This window comes from Myotis nattereri (assembly GCF_964212035.1).
Source record: "Myotis nattereri genome assembly, chromosome: 1".
Taxonomy (NCBI): Eukaryota; Metazoa; Chordata; class Mammalia; order Chiroptera; family Vespertilionidae; genus Myotis; species Myotis nattereri.
Window position 1 is genome coordinate 61,042,145 of NC_138075.1, and position 12,963 is coordinate 61,055,107.

Genomic DNA, 12,963 nt, shown 5'->3' on the forward strand with positions numbered 1-12,963 from the left:
TGAAATTCAGAACAAGTGTTTTTCCCTTTAAAGGTTTTGATCATTGCTGGGATTATGGCATTTTCTTTGGAATATATCAAAGGATATTTTTTTGGCAGATGTTGATGAATGTGCAACTGGAAATGGGAACCTTTGCAGAAATGGCCAGTGCATCAATACTGTGGGGTCCTTCCAGTGTGAGTGTAACGAAGGCTACGAGGTGGCTCCGGATGGCAGAACTTGTGTGGGTGAGTCCATTCTCAGCGAGACCCTCCAAAGAACATCCCAGAGACCAAAGAATCATGCAGGCTCTACCACCATGCATCCCTCTGGAAGCTCAAAGGGAAAAAAAGCAGAGCAGAATGACAGTAATTCTACACACACACACACACACACACACACACACACACACACACCACTTTCCCCCCTCATCTTTTAAAATTAAATTATACTCACAGGTAATGGTTAACCTGGTAAAGAATTAGACAATAAATCATTCTAAAAACAATTGTAATTCCCTTTCTTATATTTATTTTCTTCAAAATAACTTTGTAGTAAATTCTTATATGACTCTTTTGGCTGCTCTCAAAATCTTCATATCCGTTGACTTTTTACATGCTACACTTTTCTGGAAATACTTCATTTATAGTAGGTTAAATAAAATGTGGTTGCCATATTGCACACTTCTGAAAGCTATTAAAGCGTATTTTTATTGAGTCATTAATTTTTCTCCATGGTAGTTTCATGGACTAATTTTATTTAGTTTTATGTGTGTTTCTTTGATTTGATCCCAGTTTCTTTGAGTTTTAATTGCTTGATGGAAAGCATGCCAGTTGAAATCTCTTCCTTCTTTTTCTCTTTCCTTTGCAGATATCAATGAATGTGTACTAGAACCCGGAAAATGTGCACCAGGCACCTGTCAGAACTTAGATGGGTCCTACAGGTGTATTTGTCCACCTGGATACAGTCTACAAAATGACAAGTGTGAAGGTAGGAGGGCATTTGGAAATAAGTAGTATTGGTTACTGCACTGGCATTTTCAAAGTCAAAGCTTTTCTGGGGGTGTGACAGTGTATTCATTTTGGAATGCTTTAGCAAAAACAAATCCAAGAGCAGAGAGTGTGACTTATGGCCTCAGATGGTGAGACAAGGACATCTAATTCTCATGCTAATCCCTGATGAAGTTATTTTCTCTGTACATAAGGGTGGTCATATGACCCTGACTCTTTTCCAGTGTACTTTTATGCAGCTTATAAAATATCTTAAATTACCTGCTTTTAAGTGCCAATAGTTTGCAACTAAAATTAGCTTCCTGATTCCAGTTAAAATATTTGTGACCGCATTCAAGGTTGGATGCACATGGCTATGTAATGTGTCTATGTTGTTTTGACCTATAGAGAGGTGGAAATATGTTACTACAAATAAATTCTCTGCAAATTTTATAGTACTGCCTTCCTCAGTACGTACGCCATTGCATTAAATGAAAGACATTAGTTGCCAAAACTTCAGAGATAACTAGGGTTGAAAGGATTCTTAAGAAGTCACCTAGCCCATGCTCCTGCTTTGAGCAGAACTACATCTAATCCATAATGCGGAAGAAATGTCTCTACTTTAAGTGTCATCAATGAGGAATTGTATTATATATCCAATTTAAATTGCAGTCAAGTGCAAATATTACACATGGAAACATATAATCAAAATTAGGCCAAAATGCAAATTATTAAACATCTTATTTTACTCTTAAAGACCGGTGTTTTTTTCACTCCATTGTTCCTGCAAACTTCCTCTAGAATGGACAGAATAGAAATGTATAGAGAGAAAAACAACTTCCTGAATAGTCAGTGTATGTGCCCATTCCACAGTCTTTGTCCCCCCTCTTAGGAAGTCAACATTTACAGGTTAATTTCTACTATAAGAGAACAAAGCATAACAACAACGACGAAAACAGTAACCAAAAAGAAATGTTTGACATTTTTACAAAAGTTGGCTTTTCTCTTAAGAAAAGGTTGGATGTTGCGGTGGAGGGAGTGTGGGAATGGAGTAAATCAGCAGCAGCAGTTCAGATTTGTTAATAAACCACAGGAAACGTGATGCGATTATAAATGCCATGTAATAAAATGGAGTGATGAAGAGGCTGGCTTTGAATTGTACAGGAAGATAGTCACTTCACAGTGCACATTACTAAATACCACATTTTTCGTGTGGTAGTTATAATGTTAAGTCAAGATAAAGAAGTTAAGTTTCTAGTTTCCCTTTAGTTGGACCTTGTGGGAATAAAGCTGTGTGAGGCAAATACATTTTGGTGTGGGTAGAACTCTTTGTACAAACATCACAATAAAGAGCCCCAAGATGCAAGAGATAGGTGTTTTAAAGGGGAGAAAGGTATTTCCATAAAAATATTATAGCTCAGAATTAAGAGTGACCTCTTTTTCACAACAAATGTCTGCTGAAGGGGAAACAATGGGCAAATCTGTTGGAAAGAGTGACTATACATTTACCATAAGTAGGATGGTCATGTAATTTTATGACCAAACCAACACAATTTTAGGATGAGCACCATTAATAATGAGGCCAGGCCAACAGGCATGTGCTGGGACTTTCTTAGGGAATCTAGGACTATGGTTACCCAAGCCATTCAAACTTTACCTCGGTCCAGCCTTAATCACTCCTTCAGAATAGCTAAGATGCAGAAGGAAACATGATACAATTATAAGTATATCAGATTCTTATTATCTGGAAGATGAGAGAAGAATTACAGGAAGATATTTTGTGTTTTCAGAAAAATTAACCTGCAAGTGAGAGTTCAGAGCCTCATCCTCTGTGATATCATTAGTTTGTCCTGCATAGGGTTATTTCCATGAGTGTTAGTATCTTCGTAAAATTCACAGTTAGGGCTATAGCATGAGGTACTGAGAAAAGTGATGTGGTTGAGTGGAAGAAAATAAATTTGGTTCAAAGCTAGATCTCTCACTGAGTAACTCATTGTCAACACACTTAAAATTTCAGGGCTTCTGTTCAGTGTGCAGTGGTGAAGGCAGACTGGGGTATGTTGCATCTTTCCTAGCTTAGGGGAGGTTGGAATTACTCCAACTTTTCTAACTAACCAAGCAACACAGTCTGAGTAAGAGATGTTTTTGGTTGAGTCCCTTAGAAGGTACTTGCCAATTCCATTTTTGGAAGAACTGTGAAAGACTAATTTTTAAAGTCATCACAGCGTATATGTCTACCCATAGCACATGATATAGGAAAGTATCCTCATAACTGGGAGAATTTTGAAAGTCAGTCACACTTCGTATTTCCACAGTTTGCATCTGGTACCTGATGGTTTGACTTTGTTTGACATGTGTACTTCTTTTAGATATTGATGAGTGTGTGGAAGAGCCAGAAATCTGTGCCTTGGGCACATGCAGTAACACTGAAGGCAGCTTCAAATGCCTGTGCCCAGACGGGTTCTCTTTGTCCTCTACTGGAAGAAGGTGCCAAGGTAAGTGCCTTTGAAGGCCTTAGGCTTTCATTACCCTGTGTTTATTTGTTGTGGTTTTATTTTTAAAACATGGCAAAGCTTTGATTCTTTGTGAAAGAGAAGATGGAGAGTTTTTATTCACCCAGAGGTCTAATGACTACCATATGTCAGAAAGTTCATTTTTACTTTCAAGGTTAAACACTCATCCATCAAGTTATGGTTGCTTGTGCAACAACTGTCCTGGCACTGAGACCCAGACTCCCCTAAGAACACAGATGCTGGTAGGCCTGTGAGTGGGATCAGCCAATAGCCACTGAATGTGGCAGAGCCTGGCACCATCAGCCATCAGCCACACAGTCTCTGGCCCTGAAGGAGTAACCTAGATAAATATGGGCCAAAACCTAGGCTTTCAGACAGAAAAATGCGATTAACCCACATGTCCCCAGGATATAGTGCCCATCCCTTACATCACAAGTTTTCTAAGAAAACAGAAAAATAAATTTGAACCGACCAAGATTCTTGCTAGGCCATAGTCTGTTTGCAGGAATAATACATGTGCACTTTTTTATAAAATCAAAAGGGAGCCTGAACTTAAGCATAACATAGTGTATTGTGTCCCAGAAAACTGTTTACATTTTACTTACCAATGCAATGGTGTGAGGCTGTCTCTCTTCACAAATTAGTTTAATGAATTCAGGACAAAAACACACACACAAACACACATAGTTCTCCTCCCTCACACCCCGACCCTGCTATAGTGCCTTTTTGTTGTTTTTGTTGTTCTGTTTTTTCTTGGTGTGTGTGTGTGTGTGTGGTTTTGTGTGTATGTGTGTTTATTTTCCTTTCATATTACCAAATGAGAGGCAATGGATATCACTTAAGATTCTAAAAATTGTGTTTAAGGTCTCAGCCCTGCCATGTTTCGCCAATGGCAAGGCATTTAATCTTTTGTAACCTCCATTTTCTCATTTTGAACAAAAATAATACCTGCCCAACTAATCTTATTGAACATGTGACAGAGCTTTTTTACTTTCTGAGTCCTTCATATATTCTTGTTATTCTAATCTGTTCACTTTTTACTGCACAGCTGTTCACTTAGCTACCTAGTATGTAAAAGTGAGAAAGGGAAGAGTTGAGAATTCTCTGTTTGGTTTGGTCTTATAGGTAGTTACTAGAGGCTGTGGGTTGATTTTGAGGTTGTGGGTTGGGTGGTGCTTGATTCAAGCAGATACTTGGTCTGGATGGTAGAGACCAGCCCGATAAATTCTAACTTCTCCCTGGTTTTTGTGTGCCTTTGGGTTGGCCTGAGTTTGGAAAGAAAGTAGTGAGAAACCAGGTGTGAATCTGCCTTTGCGGCAAGCCAGAGGAAACTCAAGGCTATTAATTCAATTTGCACTGGCCCGTCACAGAGCAAGCTAAAGCTGCAGGAAGAATCAGCCCAGCTTGTGAGCAGCCCTGCCACCTGCTCAGCTCCAAGAGGCAGCACCAGAATTGAGGAGTGCAAGCAGGGAAAGCAACTATTGTAGTTCTGATGCAATTTCAAAGGTCATTAAGGGCTCTTTGCAGATGGACTGGTAAACAGGCATCCCAGGGAGCCCTAGTTCAAGTGTGTGGGCCAGCCACAGTTCTCTTTCCCAATGCAAGGCACCTTTGATTAATAAACCAATTCTAGAGAATCACCGCAAGCAAATGGAAATCTCCCACAGAGCACAGATTTCACTGGAGCCAGGGAACAAAGACCCAGGTTTTTCTTATAAGAATAGGAGTCAGGCTTCTATTGCCCATGAAATGAGAAAAGGCCACAGAACTACTGATAATGCTATGAAGGAACAAATGTGATGGATCCTGGCACCTGGAGGTCACAGTTGTAAATGAGCCACTCCCACTTGCAAAGTTCAGTGAAGATAATTTGTCACTTAGGCTCACCCTAAATGTCCTGTGTTTGAGCCTCTGTGTAAAGCCTGGATTTTTTTTTTCCAGGGGTGGGTGGAGTGATGGAGTAGGGTTGGGGAGACTGGGCTGAGGAACAGGGTCAATGATAAAAGGAAGAGAGAATGAACATGTTAACAGACTAGTTTTAGAACATGCACGTGTCTAGGTTTCAAAGAAACATTACAAGGTGGAAGACAAAGGAAGGAGTTAAGCTTTAATGTATTTGTTGAGACATATTGGCGAGTAGTCACAAAATGATGTCTTAAGACATTTGTAGGCATAAATCATAAAAACAAGGCCGATAAACTCAAAACTTTGAGAGAGTGACAATGAACTTGAAATGTAAAGCAACTTAAAAGGTGTCCTTGCCATGATTGTATGGCTCAACTGGTTGGAGCATCATTCTGTACACCAAAGGGTGGCATGTTCAGTTCCCTGTCAGGACGCATACCCAGATGTTAGGTTCAATCCCTGGCAACTAATCTGTTTCTCTCTCTCTCTCTCTCTCTCTCTCTCTCTCTCTCTCTCTCTCTCAACCAATATATAGATTTAAATGTGTCATTCAGGGAACTATCATTTGTTAAATCTTGAAGCTTCTCAGCAAAGCAAACATTTGGTTGGCAGACATGCTGTAGGATGAGGACTGCCTTTTAATTGCTCTTGACCTTCGGAAGAGTAGTTGACTGAAGGGTGCCTGTGAGGTCCTGTCTATAGCAGATATGGAAGTGAAGTAGAAACTAGGGAGATAGTTTATCTGGAAAAGTTGGTTGAAAAAGTTGAACAAGTTCATTGGGGATGCCAATAGAATTTGACTTAACAGAGCCTCATAAATCAGATAAACAGGCAGACAGATAGATATTTTTACTTTAATTCATGAAAATTTTTCTGATATGATCTTTGACAACTCAGTTATTCTTACACTGTCTCATTGGTCATGAAATAAAAGCAAGAAAAAATGTCTTAACAGAAATGCATAGGTGACTATAATAGTATGCTACCCGAGATTGGAAAACTAACAGGAGAGAGCAGACCTGATCAAAAATATAAAAGGGGAATTGTGCAGAATGGATATGAAAGCATTTCATTAAAACCTGCAGATTTTGCCTCTGTGTAACTTGAGAGGAGTTTGCAAGGCTCTGGAAGTCAAATTTGAGGGAAAACACACTCCAGGCTCTTGGATGAGCTCACTTTGTAGAGTCACTCACTTTGCACTATAAGAAATGGAAAAGTCAGTTGCCAAAATTATGTCGCACAATGTTGGAGAATTTTGTTGGAACTAGATCCCATATTCCATGTTGGAGTCACCAAGAAATAATCAATATTAGAGAAATATATTCTTTGAAAGAGAGAGTATTCCCCCTCTCAGTCACTCCTCTCCCTGCCCTCCTCTTTACCTCCCCGCTCCCTCTGCTAAGCTACACAAGCTTCTGCTGGTGTGCGTGTTTGTGTGCATGTTCATGTGTAAAATCTGCAGAAAGCTCCGCATCCACTTTGCAGACAGCAACTGCATGAGCAGCTGCTGCAGTAGATGTTAACAGACCAGTCCACAAAATTGCCATGTTTTTATCTGCTCTGTGCCTGGAATCTGGGGTTTTATTTTGGCTCCAGGGCTTAGGGGACACAGAATAAACAGCAAAGTGTGGTGCCACAGTAAGTACTAGAGCTGGGAGGTCTCCCTTCACCTAGTGTGCTTGCTAAGTGTTATCCCAGACATGGGTAAGCAGAGCTCCCAGTGAAAGGTACTCATGAATGATTCCATCTCTGGATGTCCCCATCCTGAAGTCTCTGATGATATCAGGTTTGAAATGTGACAATCTACATTTTTATTATTTACATCAGGTTATTTGGGAAAACTGTCAAAAATGAGAAATAATATGGTGAAAGTCACATAGATTTGTCCAGATCTCACTACAAAAGTTACCTATGACTATGAAGACTCAGCTCAGTTATTATTATAATCACTTAAGGCAGCGGTTCTCAACCTGTGGGTCGCGACCCCTTTGGCGGTGGAACGACCCTTTCACAGGGGTCGCCTAAGACCATCCTGCATATCAGATATTTACATTACGATTCATAACAGTAGCAACATTACAGTTATGAAGCAGCAACGAAAATAATTTTATGGTTGGGTCACAACATGAGGAACTGTATTTAAAGGGCCAGAAGGTTGAGAACCACTGCTAAGTGAAAAGGTGAAAGTTTTTTACTTACTAAAGAATGAAAAAAAAATCTTATGCTGAGGTTGCTAAGCTCTACAGTAAGGATAAATCTGCTATCATGAAACTGTGAAGAAGAAAAAATCAATAAAATATATTTAAAAAAAAATAACAGGATGGCTTGTTTTTTTCTTTTTATATATATAATCTTTACCTGAGGATTTTTTTTCCATTGATTTTTAGAGAGAGTAGAAGGGAGTGATAGGGGGAGAGAGAAGAGAGAGAGAGAGAGAGAGAGAGAGAGAGAGAGAGAGAGAGAGAGAGAGGCATCTATTTAAGAGAGACACATTAATTGGTTGTCTCCCGCATGCATCCCAACCAGGGCTGGGGATTGAGCTTGCAACCCAGGTACCTGCCTCTGACCAGAATTCAGCCCTCAACCCTTCAATCCACAAGGCCGATGCTCTGACCACTGAGCAACATCAGAGAGGGCAGGGATGGCTTATTTCTTATTCACTATTATACATTAACAATTTATTGATTTAGTAAGAAAGCAACTGAAGGGCCTCTTGAATTTATGCTGCAGATTTGCGAATGAGTTACTGTTATGCGAAGTTTGAAGGAGGAAAGTGTTCATCACCCAAATCCAGGAACCATTCCAAGCAGGAATGCTGTTGCGCCTTGAAGGGAGAAGGCTGGGGAGATCCCTGTGAGCTGTGTCCCACTGAGCCTGATGGTACGTTTACATCTGTGTTTCTCTTTGGCCCATTCAGGGTGCACACTGGCCACAAAATAAGCAAGACCTTAATTTAATTGTAAGTCTAACTAAAATATTCTTTAAAATTATTTTTCCTCAGGAGCTAGGTAGTTCTTTTCTCCTAAACTATGTTATGAATTGGAGCTGCCCAAGTAGTAGGCACAGCAGCTCTGGGACCTCCTTAACTGTCTCTGGTTTCTGGGCTTGTCCCGTTCATTGTTTCCCAATATGTGCAGCATGTGGCAGTTTGGCCGCCACATAATGCTTGGGGAGGAGCCTGTGGCTGGTGCCACTGGTCTATCTATTAACGAGTATGTCTCCACCACAGAGGCCTTCCGCCAGATCTGTCCCTATGGAAGTGGGATCATTGTGGGACCTGATGATTCAGCAGTTGGTGAGTGGCCTGTGCTAGATTCTCAGCATTTCTAAGTATCAACTTCCTTGCTCATTTCCAGTTGTTCTTATTTCTTCACATCTGTCTTCAAAAATTAAGCTCTATTTCTTTGTCTTCTCGTTTAGGTATCAATTGTATTTTGTATTGTATTTGCGATATTGTATTGTAATAACTATTCCATGGATTAAACACTGAAATGATTATAATTTATCTCTGTGTGTGTTTGTTTTTAAATACCTTGTTATTTACTTTTTCCTTCTCCTTTGCTTAAGATATGGATGAATGCAAAGAACCTGATGTCTGTAAACACGGGCAGTGTATCAACACGGATGGCTCCTACCGCTGCGAGTGTCCCTTTGGTTACATTCTGGAAGGGAATGAATGTGTAGGTGAGTGATAAATCCCTTTCTTCCACTGGAGTTTTACAAGTTAAAAATTAAGCTCTACAGCAAGCATGTCAAACTCAAAGTCTAACATGGGCCAAATAAACAAAGTTTAAGTTTATGTGGGCCACAAAAAACCAAAAGCTTCAATTTTCATAGAAGTGTACATTTATTTCAATAGAGACATGCTGAATACAAAGGGCTGAAATAAATGAGTAATCATTAACATAACAAAATAGAATATTTTAATAAAAATTAATATTTTTTCTTGAACATTAACTTACCAGACACTGAATAACGGCACAAATTAATAAGCGTAACTCAAATAAATCTATTTTTCTTATTCTTTGAAAGTGAAATATTTCCTGTTGCACACACCAAACAACTCAGTTCAATACTAATGATGTGGCAATTGGCTGCTAAAATGTTCGCTGCTAGTATTAGTGGAAAGAAACGGTATACCTGTGCGTAAGGCGCATAAGGGAAATGAATGCAACACGATTATAGTAATCAGTCATTAGGGAATGTTGTAGTTCCTTATTAATAATTATGTATAACAGGATATTGTAAAAATTAAGTTACAAAATTTTTATTAAAACATTTCTTACATACCGTTATATTGGCTGGGCCACATGTGGCCCATGGGCCACAAGTTTGACATGCTTGCTCTACAGCATTCACACCAGGAAGTACAAGTACCAAGATGGAACAGAAATAAATTTTGTTCATTCATTTATGTATCATTCATCTAGCAGTACTAGCTGAGGCCCACTATGTGCCAGACACTTTGTTTGGCTCTGTGACTACAGCAGTGAATCAAGACAACATTGCCCTTCCTTGCATGGACCTTAAGTCTAATGGGAAAGACAGATGCTGGACACATTTGAAAAGATAGTGGAAAGGACAATATTATAATGAAAGTCTTTTGAAATTAAAAAAATATTAATGGTCATAATCTTATTCTCTTAAGAAATAAAATACAAAATTTGCCCAGATTTTATTGCACATAGTAATATGAAATGCTATGTGCCCAGTGTATTTCCCCTTGTTTTAACCATATATATATATATGTATATATATATATATATATATATATATATATATATATATATATATTATTGATTTTTTACAGAGAGGAAGGGAGAGGGATAGAGAGTAGAAACATCGATGAGAGAAAAACATCGATCAGCTGCCTCCTGCACACTCCTGACTGGGGATGTGCCCACAACCAAGTTACATGCCCTTGACCGGAATCGAACCAGGGACCCTTGAGTCTGAAGGCTGATGCCCTATTCACTGAGCCAAACCAGTTAGGGCTGTTTTAACCTTCTTATTGAAATTTCAAAGAATGACTTCTATGGCTGACCTTTGACCTCTTAATTCACACTAACTCCACATGGAATCCAAGTATTATGTCTATTTATCTAAGAAATCCAAACCTGAATTAATAATGGCATAAATGCTAAGAGTCTGTGTATATTAGAAAGTGTTCTTTCCACACTGGGAATCAGGGTGTGAGGATTTCAGCTGCAGTGATACCACTGGGAGCTGAAGCAAGTTCTTTAGGCCTTAGAATGTAATATTACGCAGATGGACCAAGTTATTTCTAATTACCTTATAACTCTAAAAATCAATGATATTGTGATTATTAACTTAAAGGAGATATGACATTCCTTACAGTGAAATGGAAGTTCATAGCAGAACGAAAGCAAAGTCATCAATGTTTTCTCTCTGGCAGCTTCAGTTAGTGCTACTATGGATGAGACATGAGCCTCCTCACCCAGAGTCTCTCTACCACAGTCTCTTGTCTTCACTTGCTGAATTCAGGGCCCAACAGAAGACAGAACCCTTGATGCTAGTCTACTACTTTTCTGTGCCCTACATAGCTAAAATACAATGTTATTTTTCAATCCCCCCCCCCATCCCGCCCTCCCCACACACACACAAAGGAAGACGTTTTAGAATGAGGATTCTAGATGGATGAGTTGGGAGGCAAGTCTATTTTTTGGACCTCCTTGGTAAAATTTGTTCTCTCTCTATAGTTATTTAGAGAGATCAGACCCTAAATATATTTCTTTCTAGACTTTCTTCTGCCTAATGTAAACCATCTGGCTTCAACAGAATCAACAAGATCTACTTGGGTCTTGATTTTATCCAGTGTATTAATTTTGCTTAACCCCCGGTCTCTTATTTTGCGTCAGTTTAGTCTTCTATTTTATATCTGGCAAAGCTCCATCATGTTTAAGGCTTCTTGGAGAGTGATGTAATGTAAGGCCAAGCTGGAGATGTATTTCTAGCTTTAAGTAAGTAAAAACTTTTGACTTGTGAGAGAAGCATTGCTTTAACCCTTTGAACATCTATTCCCACTAGAAGATATACTTCTTTATAGTGTGGGAGGCTGGAGAAACTCACGGAGCACTATGAGAGCTAGAAACCCAGCTACTGTCACTGTCATTGTCACTGCCACTGCCACTGCCACTTAGCAAGTTGGATTTTACAGCGACAAACCTGTGGCAATAAGACATGTGCGTTCCTTCTCTGCAAGGACAGAATGAGAATAAAATAAGACATTACAGATCAAAGTGTTCTGATAGAAAAAAAGGTATTATCTGAGTCCAAGCCCGTTTTCTCTCATTCATTGTGTTTCGAATATTCTCCTGGTCACCTGCAGATATTGATGAATGTTCTGTGGGCAACCCTTGTGGAAATGGAACTTGCAAGAATGTGATTGGAGGGTTTGAATGCACCTGTGAGGAAGGATTTGAGCCTGGTCCAATGATGACTTGTGAAGGTAAGACTCTTAAATTCATAATAGTTGGTTACATGTTCTGATATTGGAAGCAACAGTTGATTAATTATAATTCTTAATATGAAATCCACTCCGGATGTATAGAATAAAAAACATCTGGGCCTGGATGGGCTATTCCATCTTTTCTTCTCTGTGTGGCCTCCTCTCTGCAGGGAGTATCTGAAAAAGATACAGATGGCTCATGGCACAAGTTATGCTGCAGATCATGCAGTTCTTGGTGGTCTCTCTACTACTGACATTTGTATACAACTCCGGTCTTGTTTATTACCTTCTTTCGTACTTTCCATTTTCTCCTTCTGTCTTAATTTTCATCTTCCATGCTCCCTTTCTTTTTCTTCTCTGCTTTTTCTTTTCTATTCATAGAAACATCTACCCACCTAGGTAACCACAAACATCCTGCAGCCATCACAGCAAAAGAGATTGCCTATATGGTATATGTGTCTGCCAGTGTGGCTGGAAGACTGTATGGAAAGAAAGCAAAGGGAGAGAGTGTCTAGAAGAGTGGCTCTCAAAGGATGGTCCCTGGACCAGCTACATCAGCATCACCTGTGAACTTGTTAGGGCTTCAGATTTTTAGGCCTCATCCCAGACCTCCTGAATCAGCAACTCTAAGATTGGGGCTCAGCAGCCCTCCAGGTGATTCTGATGTGTTCTCTAGTTGAAAACCACTGGTCTAAGAAAAGCATGAAGGGAAAATGAAGGCAGAGAGTAAAGTTGGTATTAAAATGAGCTCTGCATTAGAAATATGGCCCATTGGTACCCATTGTTGAAGTTGTGAGTGGCTCTTCCAAGGCTGTAACTAGTCATCATCTGGGGTCTCACTGATGACCTCAGTTGGCATCAGTGGCCTTAGGGAGAAACATGATCATCAAGATGGTCTGTTTTAACCCTGATTTTCCAAAACACACTCTGATGTTTTCAAATTATGAAATCTATGAAAATCACTTTGACCCACTAACAGTAAAGTCATTCCCACCTATTGAAGGCTCTAACCTGGGCATCAGTGGGAACTAGGTATCTCTGTAAGTGTATAATAATTCAGGACACTATTTGCTTGGGTATAAGGAACACTGTTATTTAACAGAAGCCT

The 12,963-nt window shown here is 39.5% G+C and overlaps 1 protein-coding gene across 1 annotated transcript in view; it reads left to right on the plus strand.

Moving 5' to 3' along the window:
• The window catches only part of FBN1 (fibrillin 1), a gene marked incomplete at its 5' end in the record, with an annotated part of 229,336 nt that overhangs the window by 195,173 nt on the left and 21,200 nt on the right, over positions 1-12,963 (plus strand). Inside the window, 7 exons of the mRNA XM_081089678.1 lie at positions 99-227; positions 850-969; positions 3,338-3,463; positions 8,117-8,266; positions 8,616-8,681; positions 8,954-9,070; positions 11,736-11,855. Of these exons, the coding sequence (XP_080945804.1) occupies positions 99-227; positions 850-969; positions 3,338-3,463; positions 8,117-8,266; positions 8,616-8,681; positions 8,954-9,070; positions 11,736-11,855 (828 nt within the window). The remainder of the gene's footprint in view (positions 1-98; positions 228-849; positions 970-3,337; positions 3,464-8,116; positions 8,267-8,615; positions 8,682-8,953; positions 9,071-11,735; positions 11,856-12,963) is intronic.